This window comes from Bos javanicus, chromosome 17, assembly GCF_032452875.1.
Source record: "Bos javanicus breed banteng chromosome 17, ARS-OSU_banteng_1.0, whole genome shotgun sequence".
Taxonomy (NCBI): domain Eukaryota; kingdom Metazoa; phylum Chordata; class Mammalia; order Artiodactyla; family Bovidae; genus Bos; species Bos javanicus.
Window position 1 is genome coordinate 8,658,573 of NC_083884.1, and position 25,726 is coordinate 8,684,298.

At 39.8% G+C, this 25,726-nt stretch overlaps 1 protein-coding gene across 3 annotated transcripts in view; it reads left to right on the forward strand.

Annotated features, from left to right (window-relative positions):
• Positions 1-25,726, forward strand: part of IQCM (IQ motif containing M) — a 486,441-nt gene that overhangs the window by 84,565 nt on the left and 376,150 nt on the right. For 2 of the 3 annotated variants that reach the window (XM_061384028.1, XM_061384030.1), the window contains exons 3-5: positions 1,743-1,824; positions 10,773-10,855; positions 14,481-14,748. In XM_061384028.1, coding sequence (XP_061240012.1) covers positions 1,791-1,824; positions 10,773-10,855; positions 14,481-14,748 — 385 coding nt within the window. In that variant the 5' untranslated portion in view covers positions 1,743-1,790. Of the gene's footprint in view, positions 1-1,742; positions 1,825-6,350; positions 6,870-10,772; positions 10,856-11,917; positions 12,066-14,480; positions 14,749-25,726 lie in introns of those variants that run through there. The other variant, XM_061384029.1, reaches the window with a different exon arrangement.

The following is a 25,726-nucleotide window of genomic DNA, read 5'->3' on the forward strand; positions in this document are numbered from 1 at the left end:
AAAAGTGTTGTCGCCTTTTACCTAAGAGCATGTGACTACAGAGTCATGACTACCATATGGTAAAGCTGGTTGACAGATTTACTCAAATAACCCCCCCCATTATTTAACAAATTTCGAATATTTCACTGCAGTTTGACGGTCTAGTCAGCTACCCGAGCAACCACACTTAGAGTTTTGCAACAAGCGTCTCCATGGAGTTTCATAAAGCACTTACTCTTCCTATTTTTACTTTCCAGTAATATTTCCTATTTCAATATTCCTGCTCTAATTCTAAAGTCTGTGAGCACAAAGCAGAGTACACTGGTGGAACTGACTTTCTGGCTGTAGGGGCAACAGTGATGCATCTTGGGTAATCTTTTGGAAGTGAAGTGAAAGTGTTAGTGACTCATTTGTGTCCCACTCTTTGAGACCCCATGGACTGTAGCCTACCAGGCTCCTCTGTCCATGGGATTTTCCAGACAAGGATACTGGAGTGGGTTGCCATTTCCTTCTCCAGGGCTTCTTAGTGATCCAGGGATTGAACCCAGCTCTCCTGCATTGTCAGCAGATTCTTTACCATCTCAGCCACCAGGGAAATCCTTTGGAAGGAAATGACAATTTCAAACGTAAGAATAGCTCAGTTCAGTCACCCCATTAATCGGTCCTTCACTGAGCATCCAGAATGTGATGCACTGAGCTTGCAACCATGAAGTTCAAGGAACAAGGCAGGGGTTCACTCCTCCAACTGAACATTTCAATCTTTTGGGAAATGTTAAAAAATATAGATGCTTAGCCCCACTCTGTGGCTCAGTGGTAAAGAGTCCGCTTGCCAATGCAGGAGACATGGGTTCCATCCGTGGGTCGCGAAGATCACCTGGAGAAGTAAATGACAACCCACTTCAGTGTTCTTGCCTAGGAAATCCCAGGACAGAGGAGACTGGTTGGCTACAGTCTGTGGGGTTGCAAAGAGTCAGACATGACTGAGTGACCAAACAACTCTACCATCTTTCCAGGAAATTGTCATCTTGGCTTGAGTAACTTTAGTATAAAGTATAGTTTGGTGCAAGGCAGTAGGAGTCTAACTCATACCTATTTATGGACTTCATTTACATCTATTACTCGGACTTTTTAGCTCCTTACACAGAAGCCTATAATGCATTTCAAGCGAGAGGTGTGGACAACGTAACTATCGAGTTTAAAGGAGGAACAGATAGTTAGAGGCTGGAGATGGGATTCGAATCTATGCTTTAAGAATGGGTAGGCTATAAATAAACATAGATGTGAGAACGGGACATTTTGAGTGGAAAACTAGCATAAACCTCAGCTTAAGTGTGTAAGCTCAAGGCGAGAAGGTGTAAGGTATGTGCCAAGTATTATCTTGATATTAGTTTGAAAATTGTGAGAAATCAGGTGGGCCTGCATAAGAACTTGGGCCCAAAGATCTGACTTTGAGTTCTATACTACCACTGAGCACCTTTTCACTGACAAGGTATTTCACTTCTCTGAGCTCCAGTTGCCACCTCTGCTGAAAGTGGGACAAGAGTTCTGGGGTTGTTTGGAACCAGTGAGGAAATATGTATACAAGCACTTGATAAAATCCAGAGCCCTACACAGTGCTAGATGTTTTATTATTGTCTTTGGGAAGGGAAGGTATTGAGTAGAGGAGTGATGTGTTAAAAAATTTAGTCATTCATCCTGTTCATAAGAAATAGCTAAAAATAAGCATTCATCATCACTGAGTTACTTTATGTCATTGTGTTTAGGGATTGGAGGCTCACCTTCAGAAGAGAAGGGCCCCCTAGCTGCCCACCATGGCTGCAGAGGCTGCATCGGACAAAGCAGGAAGTGAGTACCAGCGCTTACCTCGCCACTCGGCGACTGGTGCCTAACAACTCTATTAGTTATGAACTCTCAGAGTGCCAACTTTATTGGCAAACCTTTAAGAATCCATCTCATTCCCTTTATTTAAATGTAACCAACTTTTGAGAGATGTAGAGCAACTCGAGAGATGTAGAGCGTGTGTTGCTCTACATATATATTATATTCTACATATATATATATATTCGTCTTAACTGAATAGACTGATGCGGTCTTCAGTAGTCATATATGGCTATTAACTGCTTGAAATGTGGCTAGTGAAAGTAAGCAACTGAGTATTTAATTTTAATTCATTTTACTTTCAATATAAAGCCTGATAATTCAGTTATTGGAACACTTTTAAGCATATTTGGAGCAACTTGGTTGGGCATGTGAGTCTATGTTTTTAAGTGGACATTTTATAAATAAAGTATTTCTGATATAAATTTAGCATCTGAATTGAGATGTATGTCAGTGTAACATACTTACAGGATTTTAAAGACAGAACAAGAAAAGGAATGTAAAATATTTTGTTAATTTTTAATATTGATTAATGTTGAAGTGATAGTGTTTGTATATGCTTTATTTAAAATATCCTATAACAGTTATTGTATGTTATTAAAATGAATTTCATCTCTTCACTTTTGAAAATGTGACTACTAGAAAATTTTAAATTAGAAATGGGGTACACAATATACTTCGTGGGTCGCTAAGAGTCGGACACGACTGAGCGACTTCCCTTTCACTTTTCACTTTCATGTATTGGAGGAGGAGATGGCAACCCACTCCAGTGTTCTTGCCTGGAGAATCCCAGGGACGGTGGGGCCTGGTGGGCTGCCGTCTATGGGGTCGCACAGAGTCAGACACGACTGAAGTGACTTAGCAGCAGCAGCAGCAGCAGAGCTGCTCTAGATTTGGCTTCCCTGGCAGCTCGGTTGGTAAAGAATCTACCTGCAATGCAGGAGACCTGGGTTCAATACCTGGGTTGGGAAGATCCCTGGAGAAGGAAATGCCAACCAACTCCAGTATTCTTACCTAAAATTCCAATGGACAGAGGAGCCTGGCGGGCTACAGTCCATGGGGTCTCAAGAGTCAGACACTTAGCCACTAAGCCACCACTGGACTTGGCAACATTTCAAGTAATCTTAAATTTAGGCTTATGTGGCCTGATTGAGAAACGTTTGGTGCTGAACATGGAGCTGGGATGACTAAGATTTTCTGTTTTGTTATTACCTTCACTTGGCTCCCGTACCCAGGCAGTCTGTGATACAGGCCAGCTGACATCTGTCCAGGGTTACGAATAGAGAGTGCAGTGTGAATCACTTTAACACTCTTCCTATTTGGATAATACAGCACATTTTTCAAGATGGAAAGGGTAGGAAAGGAGGACGATCTAGGAAGTGGAGGAGGAATGTTCTTGAGCTTCATTTTGTCTTTGGGTCATGCCCATAATTACTTAAATTAGATTTGAAGTCTTGTTTCTATGAGCTTGGAATTGCCCTACATCTTCTTAGCAACCTAACCCCAGTCTGAGAAATACTACTGTAGTGATTTTTTTGTGGGGAGGGGTAAATTGTAAAGTCTCCCTGAGGTACATAAGAAAGTTATTAATCATTTATTGTTGCAAAGAGAGTAAGACACTTTGCTTAAGGAGAATATAACTGGGGAAGTGAGTAACCTTGTATCTATAAGAGACAACAGAATGCCTTTAAGTTAAAATTGAAAAGTTGAGTCTTCATGCAGTATGGGTTGTGGAAAAAATTGTTGAATGTAGATTTTAGGTGATGAAAAGCGGTATGCCACTTGAAATTTAGATTTTCCTTGGTTTTAAGATTCTTTCTCAACAGAAATTAGAAATAAATTTTGTTTTCTTCACTTAAGAGTCATGGAATTGAATGTAAACTATTTTATTTAGGTGTCTCTCAGGGCATTTCTTCACTTTCTAGTTTCTGCAGCTCTGCATAAGAGCAAGTTAAAGGCTCCTAGTTCTAGCTTCCCTCTCCCTCTCCTCCTAAGTTTCTCTGGTCCCCCAGCCCTTTGTTTGTTTTGTAATTGTTTGCTGTGTGTTTGTTATTTTTAGCCAAGGAATTTTCCCCTACAAAATAAAACTTAGGAAGAGCTCAGATATGTAAAACATATAAAGTCTAAGCTGCTCTGAGTAAAGAGGAACCCCCAAGGCAGTGAAATTGATGAAGCACAACTTTAAAACTGCTGCCTGAGTCTGGATTTGATTCATTGTGTTATTTCTCTTGGGATACTTCCTGTTTTAAATCTTACCTCTAATAATACAGTGTGAAAAGCCTTATATCTTTAAAGGGAAATTCATACTGAGTGAACTGGCAACAGCAGGTGTTAGTGATGTATGCTGCCCTCTGTGACAGTATGATGCTAAATGTCATGATGCTCATTTTCAGTTTTTCTGGTGTTAGGCTCTAAGCCCCTGGAAGGCTGGGATACTAAGTTGTCTTATTTATTTCAAAGTGTTTAGCACCAAAACAGCACCTAGGACTTAGTAGATGCTTAGAAAATACATACTAAACTGAGTCTCATTGAATATGCGTGCTAAGTTGCTTCAGTCATGTCCAACTCTTTGGGACCCTATAGACTGTAGCCCTCCAGGCTCCTCTCTCCATGGGTTTTCCAGGCAAGAATACTGGAGTGGGCTGCCATTTCCTTCTCCATCATTGAATGTGAGTTAGTGCTTTTTTGTTTTTGTTCAGTCATTAAGTCGTGTCTGAGTCTTTGTGACCCCGTGGTCTGCAGCATGCCAGGCTTCCCTGTCCTTCATCATCTCCCGGAGTTTGCTCAAACTCATGTCCATTCAGTTGGTGATGCCATCCAACCATCTCATCTTCTGTCACCCTCTTCTCCTGCCTTCAATCTTTCCCAGCATCAGGATCTTTTCCATTGAGTCAGCTCTTTGCATCATGTGGTCAAAGTATTGGAGCTTCAGCACCAGTCCTTCCAATGAATGTTCAAGGCTGATTTCCTTTAGGATTGACTGGTTTGATCTCCTTGCTGTTCCTTGAAAGATTCCCAAGAGTCTTCACCAGCACCACAGTTTGAAAGTATCAATTCTTTGGCACTCACTCTTCTTTCTTTGCTTCCTTCTTGCTTTTTTAACACCTGTGAAATCAAGCACAGGTGTTCAGACACTGACTCTGACTGCACAAGCATGGGGGGCCTTAGCCATATGGCCATACATCTTTGTGCAGGCAACCTTCTTAGTAAACTGTTGTGAAGTCTCTGAAGAATGCAGCCTGTTTGTAGAAAAAAATGGGACTCCTGTGATTAAGGGCAGTTATTTTGTTATGATTATAAGAAACACATGTTTGTTAGGCCCTGGGTCTTTCTGGATGCAGGAAAGACTTGCTTAATGAAAGACTTGCTTAATCAAGAGATGGCCAGTGGCTCATTCTCTGTCATAGTTTCCATAATTAGATCTTCTTCCGGTGTCTTCACTTCAAATTAACTAGAGCAACTATACAGATTCTATAAAGCATTGAGAGAAATCTGAAGTTCTATGAACTATTAATCACAATAGCATTAAACTGGTGATGGATGAAGAGTGAGTTTAAAAAAAGATAAAATAAGTGTAAGAAAATATTTTAGGCTAGTGAAACCACTTGGCATTAGAGATTCATTTTCTTTCTTTATGATGATATTAATATTTACACTCATGTTTTATATCAGTTTAATATGACTGTTTCAACCTCTTCATGAACTTTATCATAAAATATTTATTATTACTTACAATGACTTTTTATTGCATTGTGGGGATTTAGTAACTTGAAATCAAAGTATGAAGAGATTTCATTATTTGCAAACCTATTCATGAATTAGTTTTGGATAAAAAGGACTATAATAAAACCAAATTTTTTCAAACTAATTTAGAAAGTTGAAATTTATCTTTGTACTATTGAAGTAATGAGGATTGATTAATGAAATTATAAACACTGTTGGGTAAAATTTAGTCCAATGATAGTAAATGATACAACTATAACTACAGTAATAATAATTGGTCACATTTGAAAGTTTATTATGTGTCAGGCCCTGTGCTAAATGCTTTGTAACCCAGTCCAATGTAATCTTCAAAACAATTCTGTGCAATATGTGTTATTATTATTATCTCTATTTTGCAAGTGAGAAAATGAAGGTTTAAGGACAATAAAATATAGTTCATGTACAAATTGAAATTCAGAGCAAAATAGTAAAACTCAGGAATGAGAGCTCTTAAAAATCATTTTATATGCTGTGGATATGTATTTTCAAATAGAGCTTTAATGACAGACTTTTTTTTTTTTTCTTAACAGAGAGGGAGGAGACCTTGACAGCTCCCTTTTAATAATTGAAGTTATAATGCACACTTGAACATATAAAAGCTGCATGCTTACATACTTATCCCATTGAGAACAAAGAAACAAAAGCCTCAAAGATTATTAACTGGATGAATTCTTAACATCAAAGTTGTTTAATTTGTTTCAATTTTAGATTCATTTGTTGAACATATACTTATCCTTGGATATTATAAAAATAAAGAACACACTATCTTTGCTTTTTCCAAGGCTTTGAGATATGACTTGTCTTGTGATGCCTTCAATATTTAACTCTTTGGTTCAAAGGATACTTGTTAGTACTGTGAGAAGATCATAATAGCTGCCTCAGGACCTTAGATGACAACGAGGGCCCAGGACTGCTCATTTGGAGTCAAGCTGCCCGTATCTTCGGTAGGACGATCTCTAGATCTGTGTGAAGTCATTCTCATCTGGAGGTGGCTATCCTTCTCTGCCCCTTTAGGAAGATCCCAGGCCTTGTTCTGATGGTGAATACTGAACACACTGGTCAACAAGGAACCCAGCGAGGAAGAAAATGCTGCCTTGGGAATTTAAGCTCTGTTGTCAAAGGCTAAATTTTAGTCATGAAAGGGAAAGCAGAATGGCTCTCTCAGCACATTACAAGAGGGGCAGAATGATTGCTGGCTTGACATGAAAATGTCTTACTCTGTTCAGGATGCCGCAGCAAAATATCATAATGTGGGTGGTTTATAAATAATAAAAATTCATTTCTCATGGTTCTGGAGGGTGGGAAGTCCACGATCATGGCATCAGCAGATTTGAGGTTTGGTGAAGGCCTGGCCCCCCCGCCTCATTAATGAGTGTCTTCTCACCATAACACTCACATGGTGGAAGGGGGCTATCTAGTTCTCCAGGTCTCTCTTATAAGGGCACTAATCTCAGTCATGAGGCTCCACTCTCATGCCTAATCACTTATCCAAAGCCCCACCTCCTAATACTATCACACTGGGCATTAAGTTTCAATGTATCAGTTTTGGGTGGATGTATATACTCAGTTTTAGCAGAAAATGTCAATGAAATGTGAGTACTCCACTAGGGTGACCAGCCAGCCATACCTCAAAGGAGTCTCCAGAACTCACAAGGACTGTTTAGGAAAAGTAGCAGATGTGTTAAAAACAAAACAAAACAAAACAAAACAAAAAAAACAACAACCCCAAACCAAAAAGCAGCAAGCAATTCTGGAGACCAGCACCTTGTGGGCTTCCAGCATGACTGACTTTAGAAGGCGTTTGGCCTCCCTGTGTCTCAGAGCTTTCCCTGAAAATGAAGATGAGATCATCTCTAAGGTCTTCTGTGGAATGAAAATGCAATAGCTTTTATGAATATACATTTTCACCAAAAACTAATGACTTAATCATTTTACATATTAATATATGAATATTGTTTGTCATGTATGACACATGACAATATTGTAATTATAAGTAGTTGTAGGGGAGTTTTGATTAGTTAGAGGAAGGAAATTAAAGGAGGAAAGGTTATCTTGAGAGGGGAAAAAAAAGGAGGACAGTTTGTGGAGTCACACCTTGGAACAGATCACCGCCTTTGCACTGGGACCTAAGTGGTCTGGTTAGAAGCCCCTTCAAAATAGATTTCAGTTGAAACTTGGTGTAAGAGACAATTTTAATTCCGTAACTCCTATCTCTTTGATGTGAGAATGGTGCATCCTATGACTTTGAATGGTGACATTTATATGAACCATTTTGTGATTTACATGTGACTTTGTGTTCCAATTTATTCGAAGAGTATATCCACTTCTTCACAAGTGTGTGCATGAAGTCTTGACAACTACTTTTGCAAAGAAGAAAAAAATCCATCAATCGTTGTCCTTAGAAATATGTAGGCAGCCCTGAATGTGAGCAGATACAGTAGCAAATGTGGGAGCACAGGGAGATTTGAATTTGGGGATGACTTTACATACTTTCTGTGGGTAAGAGAAGGTGGAGGGGAGAAGATAGGGAGCAAAGGGAGATGCCCTTTCTTTAATAACTGCAGGGTGACAGCCTCATCCCAATGATGGGATATCTTAGTAGATACTTTCTCTCCTAACCCAGCACTGTTTAAGTGGGTTAAGAGTCTAGCCGTTCCTCCCATTCACTGCTTGGATCTCCCTCCTCAGGATATCACTGCCCCAAAGTAACAGTGGCCAGTGGCCCATGAGTCTGCATGGTGAAAAACAAGGGGAAATTTTGTGAAGGAATAAAGAGTTTACTCCAGTGTTTCATTATGAAATTTTCAAACATATAGCAAGCTTGAAAGCATTTTAAATCAATACCCATAGGCCTACAACCCAGTGCTCACCATTCATATTTTACGTTATTTGATTTATCACATATTTATCCATCAAGCAACATACATAGCCTTAGTCAGAATTCAATATCTTTAAATAGTTTTCTTTTAATGTAAAATGTACAACAATGAAAAGCAGAGATCTTAATATATATTCACTGAGTTATGATAATGTACCTGTATAATCTACTGTGTATCAAGATATAGAACATTGTCATCTCCCTGGAAATTTCCTTCATGTCCCTTCTCAGTGAGTCTTGAAGATCACTGTTCTGGGTTTTTCTGCTATATATTAGCTATATTTCCACTAGAACTTTATTTAAATAGAACCATATAGTATTTGCTTTTTTGACATAATGTTTTTGCTTATATAACATAATGATTTTGAGATTCACTCATGTTGTGATGTATGTCAGTAGTTTGATCCTTTTTTGTTGCTCAGTAGTATTTCATTGTATGATATACCAGTTTGTCTGCTGTTCTCTTGTTGATCCCCATCTGGCTGTTTCCAATTTGAGTCTATTAAGAATATAGCTGCTGTGAGCATTCTTGTACAAGTCTTTTGTAAATATGTGTTTCATTCTCTTTGGAAAATACCTAGGAGTGGGATCGCTCAGTCACAGGGAAGGTGTATATTAGGTGTATATAAGACGTTGCCATAGCTTTTCCAAACTGTTTATCCCATTTTGTACTTCCGCTGATGACACATGAGGCTCCAGCAGGTCCACTGCCTCATCAACATTGGCTGTTACCAGTCTGTTTAATTTTAGCCATACTGGTGAGCATGTGGTGGTGTCTGCTATGGTCTCAATGTTTGTGTCCCCCTAAAATTCATATGTTGAAATCCTAATGCACAATGTGATGCTGTTATTAGGGGTTGAGGTTTTGGTGGGAGGTGATTAGGTCATGATGAGTGCTTATATAAAAGAGGCCCTGGGGACCTTCCTACTCCCTTCCACCATGTAACGATACAAGTAGATGTCTTTGACCAGGAAGAGGGCCCTTCCCTGACCATGCTGCCAATCCTGATCTTGGACTTCCAGCCTCCATATAATGGAGAGAAATAAATTTCTGTTGTTTACAAGCTACCTAGTCTCTGATATTTTGTTGTATCAGCCCACACAGACTAAGATAGTGTCTTATTATGGTTTTAATCTGCATGAAGATGGAGTTTCTAAATGCTTAAAATTTGAGTAGGTGAAAAGAGGAGAGAGAAAATCTTGATCCTAGAAATGGGGAGCATACTGGCCAGACTGAAAAGCTGATTTGATATGTAATATATTGAAATTTTTCTGTGTCCAGGGTAAGAGAAGAAAGCCAAGAAACACTTATAAACATCAAAATCAGCTAACAGTAAAGGAAATATATAAGGAGGAAATCTTAGACAAGACTAAGTTAAGATGATATATTTTATGTACATGCTATAGAATTCTATACATAGCTCTGGGTAAAATGAATAAGAATCTTAGGAAAATAGTTATCATTATAATGCTACCGACTTGAAGGTACATATATTTTTTATTTCAGTGCTGTTTCTACTCGGAGAAGGCAATGGCACCCCACTCCAGTACTCCTGCCTGGAAAATCCCATGGATGGAGGAGCCTGGAAGGCTGCGGTCCATGGGGTCGCTGAGAGTCAGACACGACTGAGTGACTTCACTTTCACTTTTCACTTTCATGCATTGGAGAAGGAAATGGCAACCCACTCCAGTGTTCTTGCCTGGAGAATCCCAGGGACGGGGGAGCCTGGTGGGCTGCCGTCTATGGGGTCACACAGAGTCGGACATGACTGAAGTGACTTAGCAGTAGCAGCAGCTGTTTCTACTAAATTAACTTAAACTTTTGAGTTTTATTTTTCAGTTATAATGTTATCAAGTTATAAGGTAAATACTCTCGAAGAAATGTACAGTCATATTAATTAGTCATCAGATATAGAAACTTGGATAGACTTACTAATAATTTTCGTATTCAAATCATTTGTGTCTTCTATATTTCAAAGCTTTCAGAGATAAAGGAGATTTCAGTTCTGTGTGTTTTCTTTGGTATCCCTGGACTTAGGATAATCTAACATTCTGACCATTGTAAGCTAATTTAAGTAAAATATTACATTGAAGGAACATTACGTTAACTTTTTTTGCATTATATTATAACATCCACTTATATAATTCACATTTTATAATATCCTGCAAGATTCATAACTTTCCAAATTTCAGTTTCATAGTTTTGCCATTTTTGGTTAAGAAAGTACATTAATTACATTAAAAAAAGTAAACCATTTCTCTGTTTTTATTTCAGGTTCTATATTAGAGATTCCCAAGCAAGATTTTTTTCAAGAAGCAAAAACTCTCATTGCTCAACATTATAAGAAAATAAATGAGGTTAGTGTTTTGAATTTAGCTAACATCGTATTTTCCAGGAAACTAATAACAATTTTTGTATACTACAACAATTGTTACAAATGATTGCATGAACCCTAATAGATTTTGAACAGAAGAGAAAATGAAATCCTTACTAACTATAAAAATTGATTTCATATTGCATTTAAAAATAAAAGATTTTTCAGCTCTACAGGTTATTTAATTACATATATGTTCAGTTTGTACATTTAATTTTTAATGTTTGCTGTTGTTGAATTACAATGGAAGTTTTTGGATTAAATATCTCAAGTAAAGATCCCTCTTTAAACACTGTTGGATGAAGCTAAATTAGAAAACACACTGAGATGTGTCCCTCCTGCGCCGCCAGCAGGACTGTGTACCAGTCTGATTGTTCCTTGAGGGCAGTAGCTGTCTTGTTTGACTGTTGCATCCCTAGCAATGAGTCTTGTGCCTGGCTCGATAAGTAATTGCTTACTGGCATAGACTGGTGGGGAGGAATGAAAGGGAAAGGGGTGGCAAAGAGATAGGAGAAAAGGGTACAGGATAAAATTTTGGAGGAGAGCACCCAGAGAGGAGATGGGAACTTTGGGGAGCAGTGGCTGCTGTGAGGATGGCCCTTTGGGGAGATAGGTGAGAGAAGGAGATCTAGGATGGATTACTGTGTGCCACACTGTTCTCTCTTTTGAATTTTTTTTTTATGTTGGACACATTTTATTTAGTTAGTTTTTAATATTTTAGTTACATTTGGCTGCACTGGGTCTTCCTTGCTGCTCGCGGGCTTTCTCTAGTTGTGGCGAGCAGGGGCTCCTCTTTGTTGCGGAGTGTGGGCTTCTCGTTGCAGCGGCTTCTCTTGCTGTGGAGCGTGGACTCTAGGGCTCACGGGCTTCAGTAGTTGTGGAGCGTGGGTTTAGTTGCTCTGCAGCATGTGGAGTCTTTCCAGACCAGGAATCAAACCTGTGTCTCCTGCATTGGCAGCTTCATTTCTTTTTTTTTTTTTTTTTAACTTTTGCTTAACTTTTATTAATAATCACAGTGATATCATTGCTTATTTCAAATACACAGTATGAATTGAGGAATAAACCATAGGAGTTGGAAACACAAACTTCACTTGAAGTGAGCTCAAGCAGTCCTCAGTGGTTCTGAACCATTACAAACTTACTTTTGAAGAAATGCATGTTGCTGAACCTGCATGTTGTTGGGGGCTGTCTATGTAAGTGGGAACTCCCAAAATTAACTTCCGTGTACAAAAAAATGTTTGTTAAAGGCTAGGTAACAAAATCATGCTAATATGAAAAGTTGTAAAGCAATAAGTTTCTGACATCATTGTTTCTTTGTAAATTTTGTTCACTGAAGAGTCAAGTAGTGTACTATAACACATTTTTTTTTATATAACTTTTTGTTTTGTCCTGGTGCTTGCAATTGACTTTATCTTCCCCTCACTTTTTTAAAATTTTATTTTATTTTATTTTTTAACTTTACAATATTGTATTGGTTTTGCCATATATCAAAATGAATCCACCACAGGTGTACATGTGTTCCCCATCTGAACCCTCCTCCCTCCCCATACCATCCCTCTGGGTCGTCCCAGTGCACCAGCCCCAAGCATCCAGTATCATGCATCGAACCTGGACTGGCGACTTGTTTCATATATGATATTATATGTGAAAGGAAAAAAAAACCTATACTTTTAAATAAAGATTTTAACTTTTTCCATGTTTCCTGTTGAGGGGGAAGAGGATTATATATTTTTTAAAAATTGTGTTTCTGCTCTATGATAAAGAGAATCAGCTATATGTATACATGTATCCCCTCCTTCTTGAGCTTCTCCCATCCCATCCCCACCTTTGGTCACCACAGAGCACCAAGCTGAGCCCCCTGTGCTATCGAGCACGTTCCGACTAGCCGTCTGTTTTACACATGGCAGTACACATCAGTCCTAATCTCCCAACTAATTCCTCCTTGTCTACTCTGTGTCCACCTGTCCGTGCTGTACTTCTGGGTTATTCCTGTCCTGAAAATACGTTCATCTGTACCATTTCCCTAGATTACACATTTGCACATTAATATATTTGTTTTTCTCTTTCTGACTTACTTTTCTCTGTATGACAGATTCTAGTTTCATCCATGTTTCTATAAATAACCCAATATTGTGCATTTTACAACTAAGTAATATTACATTGTATATATGTATCACATCTTTATCCATTCATCTGTCGATGGACATTTAAGTTGCCACCATATGACTCAGCAACTCCACTACAGAGCACAAACTTTGAGAAAACCATAATTCCAAAAGACACATGCACCCCCAGTGTTCATTGCAGCATCATTTAAAATAGCCAGTACATGAAGGGTTATAATTTTTACTCATGCTTGTTTTTAATGGTCCTGAAGGCTGAGACGGACCATAGGTGATTTTAATCTTGTAATCAACATTGTTAACATTGATTACTAATTTTTGCCTCTAATCAATTAGAAGTACTTATAAACTGTATGGAGAAGGCAATGGCACCCTACTCCAGTACTCCTGCCTGAAAATCCCATGGACGGAGGGGCCTGGTGGGCTGCAGTCCATGGGGTCGCTGGGAGTCGGGCACGACTGAGCGACTTCCCTTTCACTTTTCACTTTCATGCATTGGAGAAGGACATGGCAACCCACTCTAGTGTTCTTGCCTGGAGAATCCCAGGGACGGGGGAGCCTGGTGGCCTGCCATCTCTGGGGTTGCACAGAGTCGGACACGACTGAAGTGACTTAGCAGCATAAATTGTATGGATTTCAGTGGTAGGCATGTGAGATGAAAAGTTTACACTCTTCAGAGTTAGACAGCTGTGCCTTAGAACCTTCACCTACTTTTAGAATTTTATCTAATAATAACAGGACAATATCCTACCCTTGGCTGCTTGATAAAATGTAATACCATGTACTGAAACTTCCTTATTGGCATTTTGAGTTGGCATCTGTTTACTTTGTCTGAACCTTTTCTTGTAGGGAGGAGAAGAGCCGTAGCTCTATCTATGGGCTAGAGAATTACTAGACTAGAACAATTATAATTGTTTGGATAACTGCCTCTCAGAGACCTGGGACTATATTATTTTCTATTGCTCAGGTAGTCAAAATTAGTAAGCAATTAAGTGATTGCAAGGATCTAAAATACATATCAAATTAGTAATATGCTTTCTTTAAGAACCTATGTCCATGTGTAAGCAGTTATTTCTGATTCAACAGAGAATTTTGAGGATGTTACCATTTTTTTTTTCTGACATTTGGAGATTCTCCAAAGATGGTTGAAAATGAATTCTTATTTGTCTATTTGAAAACTTCTATTTTAAAATTGACTTTAAAGCTGTATTAGAAAATGTCACATTTGAGGAAAGCATCACTATTTAAAAATTTATATTTATATTTTAAATGGAATGTAACACTTATGTTCATTAAGGGCTTTTAGAGAACTATGAAAGATAACATCTACTTTATCTGAGTATTGTCATGTGCTTTAAGTAAATGTCTTATACAGTAAAGTACTTTGTAAAATATATTTAGTGGATATAATTTTATTAATTTATTACTAAATTTATTACCTAGTTTTATACAGTTAAATTTAATTAAATTTATTTTTGTTTATAGAATAAAGTTCCAGGTACTTCTATAAATGTCTTCAGAAATAAACATCAGAAACCAAAATCTACCAAATTCATACCTTTGGAGATCAAAAAAAAGGAAACACTTGATGCGGTCCAAGAACTTCAGGCAGCATACAGAAGGATTTGTTTTCCCAAGGACCGTTCCAAAAGTGGACCTTCTGAGGAGCCTCCACAACGGACTGCTTTCAGTGAGCCACACATTTTTAATATAAAAAAGAAACACAAGGAGCCTATAGATCTAATTGTGAAAGGTAAGTTTTTTGGTGGAGCAAAGAAGTTCAGCAAGCCATCAGGCAGAATTATTTGCTTATGGTGTGCTTGTAATGAAATTTCTACCTTTAAACAAAACCCCATATTTTAAATGCTAGCAGTGAAAGGTAGGGAGGCATGTTTGGAAGAGCTGCTAACCTCTGAGAGCCACCAGAAGGTGAAAAGAAGGCATCCTCATGGAAAGAGGAATGCAGAGGAACAGAATGGGTTGACCACTTCTTCCAGTAGACACAGTTCCTAGAGCAGGCAGAGGCTCATGGCTCTGGGGTCTGTTGTTGAGCGGGGTAGCTAGCATAGGTGAGCTATTCATGAGGCTGTTACCCCAAGACCGTAAAAGGATTTGGGGGAGGTATAGAGTTTCCTTTAGGACCTATTGTGGTAAAGGTTTCTTCTTTATCAGGATTTCAGTAAAGTGGAAACTGGAGGTCTATTTAAGCAGAGTAATACTGTTTTCTGAGACTAATGTGTTTTCCTGGCCAGAATAAATGACCTCTCAAAATACATTTCTAGTTATAAACTTTCATAACTTCATCTACATTTCCCTGTTTTGTTATTGCTTACTATGTTATTCATTCATTTGAATTTTTTTGACTCAATGAGTGCCTTCCTGTGTCAGGCAGTGTGTTAGGAGTTGGAAACACAAAGCTTAAAAGGCTCAGAGAGTAGTGGCTGGGACAAATACTTGGGTAATTTCTTATTCTGACAACTCCTGGCATACGGTTGGTGCAAGTGATTATGGAGACACTGAGGAGTAACCAACCAGATGCCAGAGGGAAAATTTCTCGGACGAGTTCTCATTAGAAATGGGTTTTAAGGAGAAGTTCATTAAAGGTAAGTGGGAACAGGAGAGGCCATTTGCATCAGTAGAAGAGCCAAAGGACAAAAGAAAGTGCTATGTCTTGGGGAAGGAGAGATTTGGTAAGAAATGAAGTTGCAGAGATGGGTGAGACTAGGTTTTGATGTGATTATAATAGCAGACCCAGGAGTTGACCCATGTGTATTCGAGAACCAATGATGATATTAAAGCTGGGAGATGGGGAAGGAGTGAAGTATGACTACTTCTTTCTGTCAAGAAAAATAAAACTGGCAGTAGAGGCTATGGAGTGAATGGTGGCAGAGAGAGACGAGAGGAGGCTGCCCAGGAAAGAGATGGTCCACGTAAGAGATGGCAGGGCCTAAAGTAGGGCAGGAGTGAAGCATGAAGTGTCCAGGGATTTATTGCAGTGTTTCTCAGTGTAGTGTTCAGAACACTAGTCCTGAGTGATTCACCTTGACACAAGGGTTCTTTGGTTAGATAAGTTTGAAAAATGCATTTACTTCTTGGAGATTCATATTGAAGATTAAAATATTGAAAGCTCTAAGAAATACTACAGGAAAGAAATCTGTTTAATGTTTTTAACCTGCCTATCACCAATTTGTTTAACCAAAGAATTCCCCAAGAAAGATACTTAGGTTTCTAGATGGGAAACTCAACAGGTATCATTAAGGGAATTCAGAGAGAAAAACAGATTTAGGGCAGGTGGAGACAGGAATGGGAAAGATAACCAATTCATTTGTGCTGCTAAGTCATTTCAGTCGTGTCCGACTCTGTGTGACCCCATAGACGGCAGCCCACCAGGCTCCCCCATCCCTGGGATTCTCCAGGCAAGAACACTGGTTGCCATTTCCTTCTCCAATGTATGGAAGTGAAAAGTGAAAGTGAAGTCACTCAGTTGTGTCTGACTTTTAGCGACTCCATGGACTGTAGCCTATCAGGCTCCTCCGCCCATGGGATTTTCCAGGCAAGAGTACTGGAGTAGGGTGCCATTGCCTTCTCGAATTCAGTTGTAGACCTGTTCAATAGACATGCATTGGGAGATAAACAGTTGGAAGCTGGAAATGGAGCTACTTAGAAAGAACCAGGTTAAGACTGAAGGTTTATGTTGGGGATCGCTGCCATACATGAACCATTGTGGGGTTCATGCACTGTTCAACCAACATTTATTTACTCTGGGAGAGATATAGAGATAAAAGATGTTACTTGCCCTCAAGAATTTCAAATTTCATATATGTAATTTGTGTGCAGTTGGATGAAGGAGGATAAATAGGTGATTATAAGTATAGTATGACTGACTGTAATAAAAACCAGTGCTACTGTTTGAAGTCAATTGGAAATATACCTGATTCAGATTTAGTAATAGGGATGGATTCCCAGGAGATTTAAAGTCTGATAAATTTTGAAGGATGAATAAGTGTTAACTCAAGAAGGAAGAAAGGTACTATGCTAGTCAAGCATCTACATCATAATGAGTATCTGAGAAAGTGATGATAATGTACTTGAGGGAACTAAAATAATTTTAAATAACTGATATGAGGCTTGGGGACTTAGAGATGAGACCAGCAGAACATTGAAATTTAACCTAAAAGTAATCCAGATGTTTTACCGAACAGTTGCAGTGATCACATTTGCATTTGAGAACATATCGTGGCAGTAGAGGTGAGGTGGGATGAATTTTGAAGACACGGAGACCAATGAGGAGATAATAATTCTCATAAGCAAGGATGACTTGTATTACATTAGTGGCATTGGGGATAGAAGTGAGGGGAGAGATTTTAGACATATTTGAGAAGTAGAGTTATCTAGATTTGGTCAACAATAAGGTGGAACATCAGACATAGAGAAAGGCTGTGGGATTCATGGGCTTAGTGATACTAAGCGGCACCATGGAAACAGATTGAATTAAAGAGTTGGAGATGCATTCTTATGTAATGGTGAAACTGCCGCCAGCAACAAGTTGAAATCTAAACTGTGTACATCCCGAGCTTTGTAGCTCTAGGTGAAGAAGTTGGGAGGAAATAGCATTACTAAAATGTGTTGGTGGTTTTGGTTGCCTTTGGGAAGTTTTTATTATAAAAGAGAGATGAACTAAGAAAACGACTGGCTGGTTTGCAAGTAGAAATGAGAGCGCATAGAGAGGCACCAAGTATTTGGGTCCTTGGTTTTGAGAAAGTACATACTAAGATTTATCATTGTAGCAAAAATCAGATAATGATATGTTTTTACCAACCCAGGCCATTGTTGCAGGTAATCCAAAGGCACTAACTATTAGGTTGAGAGACTAAAGCAGGAGATAGAGAAGTGAAGATACAAGGGAGATTTAAAAACTATGTCTAAAAGAAGAGCTTTGAATGCGGTTATTGGTGTGCAGAATTGGATGAAAATAGGTTCAAATACTACCAAATATTTTAGAGAATTTCATTGCTGAAGAAACCATGAACCTTGGTTTAATTGAATATTCAAGAGTAAACCAGCCTGGCTTTATCTGGAAGTGTATCACAAAAGCTATACATTCCCCAAGGAGAATAACAGCAATACGTGACCCAGGAGCAAAGAAAAACTTCCCAGAGTGGATCCAGGGGGCACTAAGGAGATGAACAAGGGGGTGCCTCTCAGAACAGAATCCTTGTCTGCTCAGGGGACTTCTCAGCGCCTCCCCAGCAGAATTCTATAACTTTGGCCTAATGATTGCTCCATTGCTGGATTTTATGTGCTTCCGGGGAAAGGTGGAAATAATTTATGAATTTGGTACACATTGTTACTAGACCAGAAGGAGCCACATCTGGGCCTGATGGAGAAGATTACAAACAGCCAGAGATCCTGGGCTCTGAGCTGGATGCAGTGCTTTGGTGGAACTTTGGGTTGTCTCCTTTGTGTCCTGTCAAGGTATAAAAATGAATGGATATTTGATGTACAAAAGGACAGACTATGTGGAGACTGGCTAGATGCTTATTATATCCTTTTTTTCCTGAGTACTTGGCTTTGATACACTCCTCACTTCCCTTGTAGTTAGGAGGAGCTATCTGATTGAGATTTGGCTCAATGGATTATAGCTGGAAGTGCTGCACATCCATAAAAAATGTCTCTCTGGTGTTTGTCTCTCAACACGACTCCCCCCATTTTCAAGCATAAGGTCTCTTTTTCAACATTCTTAAAACAATTTCAGTTTCATTCATGGGAGAGTGATCAAAGTGATTTTAGTATCTGTTGATCAAAAAGCTTTTCCTCAGACATGGAGTAAATATACAGAGGTTGATGAGTGAGAAAAAAATGATCATAACTTGTTCCCTCACAGAACTTGTAGTCTAGAAAAACAGATATTAATTAAATTGTCACCTGTATTTGGATTGAGAGTATACAACACGTGAATTGGACCAGGTCTGGGGATCAACAAAGGCATCATAGAGGAAATGTCATTTGAACTAAGGTATGAGAAATGGGAAAGAATTTCTCAGACAAGGAGTAATTCCTGCTTGGAGTTCTGGGTCTATATGCAATGGCCCAAGTGAGGGAAACGCAGAAGTGCTTTCAAAAAGTGCAGAAAGAATAGCCACACCTATTCTCTATAGTGGAACTATGAGGAACTATTTTTGTCATAGTTCCGATGAGGAGCTGAAGAGAGGTCAGCCGCAGCTGTCAGAAAAGCAGAACCTTGTCAGTGACGTGCTAGGAAATGTTCAGCAACTGGTGTTGGGGAGGAGGGAGGAAGCTCCATGTGCAGCTTTTGCCCATTTCCACGGGTAAGTACTCTCACGTGGCCAGTTTCAAGCCACTGATGTGATACCACTGATCACGGGAGTCGGGATGAGATGCACACTGTTTGCTCTCTGGAGTATTTCTGGAAAACCCTGTTCACATAGTCTGAGCTCCTCTGGGCTCACTTCCTGTGTCCACCCCTGCTGTGGTGAGGTTCTTGCCCCAGGCTTCCCCAGTGCCTTCCTGGCTTGAGACACCTACAAGAATGGGCTCACCTGTCACACAGGAGGAGCTGGGAAGGGAGGGTGAGGGCCGGTGGATAAACACTTCCTCCTTTCTTTGCCACGGCAGAAGAGTCTGCCCTGTCTCAGTTACATTCTGTAAACCTTCTCAGAAGGTCCCAAATAATTAAGCACCCAGATTCTTCTTGTGGTTGTCAACTCAGAAAAGGATTCTTACGTTAGTTCTCCTTTTTTTCCTCCCCCTCACCCCCACTTTTCATTCCTGATCCCTGAACTTACATCCTTAAAATGATCTCTTAAAAATATTTTGTTGGCAAGTTGTTAGTACTTGTCAAAAGATTAGGGGTGGAGTGTGAGGGAAAGAAAAATGAAGGACGGGTGATTCTTAGGCTTTAGGCTTGATGAACTGAAAGATAAGAATCGCCATTTTCTGAGATGGGGGGAGAGAGAGATGTAGTTTTGGAACAGGCAGAAACCCAGAGTTGAGATTTAGGCACGTTATGTTGAGGTTCTTAGTGTACACATATATAAATGAAAATGTCCAATAGACTAGCCTACTGTGCTCTAGACTACTGTCTAATAAAGAGTCTGTTATGTAATTGTGGGTGCATAAGAAAGATTCCCTGGTGGCTCAGAGGTTAAAGCATGTGCCTGCAATGTGGGAGACCTGGGTTCCATCCCTGGGTCGGGAAGATCCCCTGGAGAAGGAAATGGCAACCCACTCCAGTATTCTTGTCTGGAGAATCCCATGGACAGAGGAGCCTGGTGGGCTACAGTCCACGGGGTCACAAAGAGTCGGACACAACTCAGAGACTTCGTTTTCACTTTCCAAGAAAGATTGGAGTCATTAACGTGGAGATCTATGTCCAATAGAAATATAATAAGAGCTACAAAAGTTGTAATTGAAAATTTCCTTGTGGCCACATTAAAAAGTAAAAAAGAAGCAGGTAAAACTAATTTCAATAATAGATTTATTTAACCTAATATATCAAAATATGATCATTTAATAGTTAACATAAAAATTATTAAGGAGATATTTTGCTTTTTTTTTAACCCCAATTCTCCCAAATCCAGTGTGTGTTATAGAAATTGGATTAACCACATTTTAGTTACTCAGTAGATACAGATGATGAGTGGCTCCTGCATTGGACAATAGAGGTGTAGATTTTATTTGTAATCATAGACTTAGAGACATCATCTAAGAAGTAAATGTAGGTAAAGAAAAAAAAAATCCAAGGACTAAGTCCTGGCAGTTTCCAGTATTTGGAGATCAGGAAGAGGAGTACCCAGCAAAGAAGTGGGAATGAACAGCTAGGAGGGAGGTCAGAGAGTGTGAAATATGTTACTCATGGTTCAGTCAGGGAGGAGGAAGGCTTAGACAGGAGGAGCAAAGGAAGAATAGTCCTCAGGATCTCTTAGAGAAGGTGAGTACGCCTTCCTTATGATGGTCTCTTTGGGGGATTGTCCTTTTTAGTTACTGTCCAGTTGTTCAGTCGTGTCCAGTTCTTTGCGATTCCATGAACGGCAGCATGCCAGGCTTCCCTGTCCTTCACTATCTGCTGGAGTTGAGTCAGTGATGCCATCCAACCATCTCATCCTCTGCTGCCCCCTTCTCCTCCTGCCCTCAATCTTTCCCAACATCAGCATCTTTTCCAATGAGTCAGCTCTTCGTATCAGGTGGCCAAAGTGTTGGAGTTTCAGCTTTAGCATCAGTCCTCGAATGAATATTCAGGGTTGATTTCTTTTAGGATGGACTGGTTGTCATCATGAGGTCAAGTTTTTGAGGGATGGAGAGTGTGAGAAAGAAGTGAAGGAGGACACTGGTCCTCTTGACTTTTTATTGCAGGCTATGGTGAAATCAGAGACATTTTACTAGGAAAGTCTGCATGTGTCCCACCATACAGCTGTGAAGTGCTGATCTCAGAGTTTATATTTGAATTAAAATTGCAATCTATTTCTCCAGGTTCTTATCTCAAAAATGTATATTAAGTCTGTAACTTGGATCTATTTTTTAAACACATTCCCAATATTCACTTCGATGTGAATGGATGCATGATGGAAGATATCAGTCACATTAATTCTAGAACTTGATTAAAGTTTGTGAGATTAGAAAGAAAAGTGAGTCCTGTGTGTGGCATCTGTGTGCCTTTCACTCATGCTGCACTGAAGAATTCGGTTGCGTTACCTTCGATAAGCTGAACATCTTATGTGAGGACAGGCCACACATCCCTTGAATTTGATCCAAGGATATCAACTTTAAAAATACACTGCAGCAATTATAATATCACATATCTTTAGTAAATATGTTCCCTGTGCTTGCTTGTACTGCATGCTTGTATTTTTCTTAATAGAGCAAAATAAAAAATATGAAATGATTTTCTTTATGAGCACATAGATACTCTATAGTACTGCTTAACCAGTTTCTGTTGTCATACTGCCAGCAGCTTATGGGTCTTGATAGTTAAAAGTCACATGTAAAAGTCAGTTTTTTTTAATGTAAATATAGTTACCATATATTACATTATATTCATCTGCTTACGCATTCCCTTGGGAGCAAAAAATACTGAGGTCTAATTTGAGTCATTTAAATTTGAAAACAGATTTCAGTTAATCTCAGTAAGATTTCATGATATTCATGTCAAACAAGTATATTTAGGGAACATTGGGTTGTTCCTTAGCCAACTTGGAAAGGAATAGATGTGTGTGTGTGCGTGTGTGTGTTCTTTGGTCAGATCGCAAATCTATTCCTTTAAATATAAAATGAAGGCATAGTAAATTTTGATAGTGCTTTAAAATAAAATTCCCCTAAGGCTAGAAAGTACTGGAGAAAACCATAAGGGAAAGTGACTTAGTGTCATATTTGTTTGCCCGTAGTGGTGACAAATTACCAAACAGTATTTTGATCAACAATGTTTATGGTATCTTTTATTTTGTATTTTGATGATTTTAACTATACATAGAATGTTAACAAATATATTAAAACTGGATTTTTTTACGTGTTCCCACAAAATTATTTGGAGGAACTGAAGACCAGGTTCCATAACAATTTATAAGAAACGTGGAAACTAGAGACTTTTTTTAATGAAGTGGAAAATTAAATTGAATTTGGTATTACAAAATAATTTGATTTTGGAAGCTTTGAAACTTGAAATATACTAGTCTTCCTCCCTGTATAAAAACAGACTCAGTAATTTCTAAATGAGGGAATAAATTTGGATAATATCTTTAGAGAGCATTATACAGAGCATTTTGTAAGTATTTCTTTGCTTCTCTTAGTTTCTTCCTGCCTCAGATATCTATGCTTCTTCCATTTCTTGTCAGGAATTTTCTTTTGCTTGTCTATGCTATTGAAGAAAGAAGTTCAACAGAATTCTTAATATTAGCAAATGAATATAATTATATAATTGTGCAACCAATGTCTTGATCACAGTCCATTCTAACTTATGCTTTTTCTCTTTGGATTGGCCTGGTGAGCTCTGAAATGGAAAGGTGCAGGATGGATTCCTAAAGTAAGACAGAAGACTTACTCCATGCCTCTGGAGTAACATGGCTTACCACATTGAAATAGCCACAGTTCATAACTTCTAGTAAGTTAATAGCATCTTACTAGGAGAATTATTAAAACATTATAAAGGATTTAGAGACAGTAGAAATGCATTCTTCTAAACATCTACCTCCTACTAATTTTCTTACGAGTCCAGAGGACAACTTAGGGAGACCAGAAATCTTAGGCTACAGTAGTGACTTTCAGAAATTTTCTGATTAAGTACATTTGTTCCATGTTTTGCATTTGACAAGGAACATAGGCAGAGAAGAGTTCAGAGGCTAGTGACCTATTTTCCAGTGGGCTAAGCTTCCCAGGTGGCACTGGTGGTAAAGAACCTGCCTGCCAATACAGGAGACTTAAGAGACAATCCCTGGGTCAGGGAGATCCCCTGGAGAAGGAAATGGCAAACCACTCTAGTATTCTTGCCTGGAGAATCTCATGGACAGAGGAGCCTGGTGGGCTATAGTCCATGGGTTGCAAAGAGCCGGACACGACTGAAGTGACTTAGCATACCTGGGGTCCTCCCTAGGTCATTGTACATTAAGTTTTGTGTACAAGTAAATAATACCAGCTTCTCTGAGGAAGTACAGTGAGAGCAGTTCATGGCATCCTAGAAATGATTTCCTATTTGTAGTGAAATCCTCCTTCGGTAGACATTCGTCATTTTGGGCCTCTTGACATCCTTTAAATTGACCTCTGGTAGCAGAACTCTGATTTGGCTTTGGAGAAATGCCCCTTCCATTACAAGTTTGTGCAGAGTGGGGAAGTGTCCCTCTGCCCTCTAACTCCAGAGCTGGCATGTGATTCGGGCACAGCCAGTGAGAAGAACTGATTCTCCTGGCCGCAGGGAGAGGTAGAGTGATTGGATTTAAATCAGCATGGATGATAAGAGCTTGAGGTACTTGAGAACACAGCAAGGAATTCTACAATAAAGTCAGTATGGAAGAATGAGCTGAATGATGCAGAGACATCAAATCCTGATGACATTGTTTGAGCCTCTTATCCAAGCTTTGCTGAAAACAAATGTTACTTGGATTTTTCAGTTTGTATAAATTTGTGATTTCTTCCCTTTTGACAAAGCAGCATAGTTTAGTGACTCCATGGGACATAGGAGTTCAATGACCTAGATTAAAATCTCAGCTTTCAAAAAGTAAAGATGGCGGAAGAGTAGGTAGATGTGGAGTACATCTCTCTCCATGGATACATCAGGAATACACCTTCAGACACAGAAGTGCATGCAGAGCGGACAGGAGTACCTGATCAGTAGAAAAGAATATATGCTGCTGCTAAGTCACTTCAGTCGTGTCCGACTCTGTGCAATCCCATAGATGGCAGCCCACCAGGCTTCCCCGTTCCTGGGATTCTCCAGGCAAGAACACTGGAGTGGGTTGCCATTTCCTTCTCCAATGCATGAAAGTGAAAAGTGAAAGGGAAGTTGCTCAGTCTTGTCCGACTCTTCGCGACCCCATGGACTGCAGCCTACCAGGCTCCTCCATCCATGGGATTTTCCAGGCAAGAGTACTGGAGTGGGGTGCCATTGCCTTCGTAGGACGAAGGAACTAGGGGAAAAAAATGGGAGTGTTAATAGGACTGGACCTGCCCTTGGCAGGTAGGAGAACTGAAGGAGGGCTCTGATCTCCACATCAGGCCAGCATGGGCAGCTGAGCAATAGAGAGGCTGGTCCATCAAGTGCCTGATGCACTGAACTACAGAGCAGGACTGCACCCAGGATGCTCCTTTCAGTGACTGATGCATTGATCTACAGAGTAAGACCCACCCAGGGTGCTCCTTTCAGTGACTGATGTGCTGATCTACAGAGTAAGACCTCAGCCAGGGGGGCCCCTCTATGTGCCTAATGTGCCAAGCAACAGAGAAGGACCCCAGGCAAGGGAGTCCTCTAAGTGCCTGAATAGGCAGAACTACAGAGAAAGACCAGCCAAAGGGATCTTCTGATCACCAGGTACAGGAGGCTCGAAAAAAGACACTGATAGGGCCATAACTCCTGCAGCAGAGGCAGTCCGTGTCCCTGCATACTTGGCACCACCAGGGTCCCCGCAAACCAAGCAGCTGTGCCACCTTCACACTCAATGCTCACTGGGGCAGAGCTGCCACAGACAAAAAAATGTCTTGCATCTATGCGCGCAGTTGTGTCTGACTCTTTGCAACCCTGTAGACTGTGGCCTGACAAGCTTCTCTGTCAAGGAGCAGGGTTTTCCAGGCAACTATACTGGAGTGTATTGGCCAATACTGGTTGCCATACCCTTCTAGAGCACTGTATTTCCTGCTGCCCTAGCTGCCAGGCTCCCTGAGTACCTGGTGCTGCCAGAACCCCTGCAACCCAAGCAGCTGCACCACCTCCTCACCTGGCCCTCACAGGGGCAAACCCAAGACCTCCAGGGCAGCCTCAGGAGCAAACCCCAGTGGACAACACACAGGTAGAGGTGGAAATTAAACTACAATTGAAAACCAGGGGCAGTGTTGCTAAGGAAGAAGACCCAAAACCTTCCCACTAGCTGTACAATTAAATTGCAGATTAAATCCACATGATCAACTAGGCAGACTCTGTGTCTATGGAAGGCCATTGAGAGCTCCCACGAAAGAAAACACACTAGATCTGAAAGCTGTGGACATGGGGGCAAGAACATACAGGAGTAGGA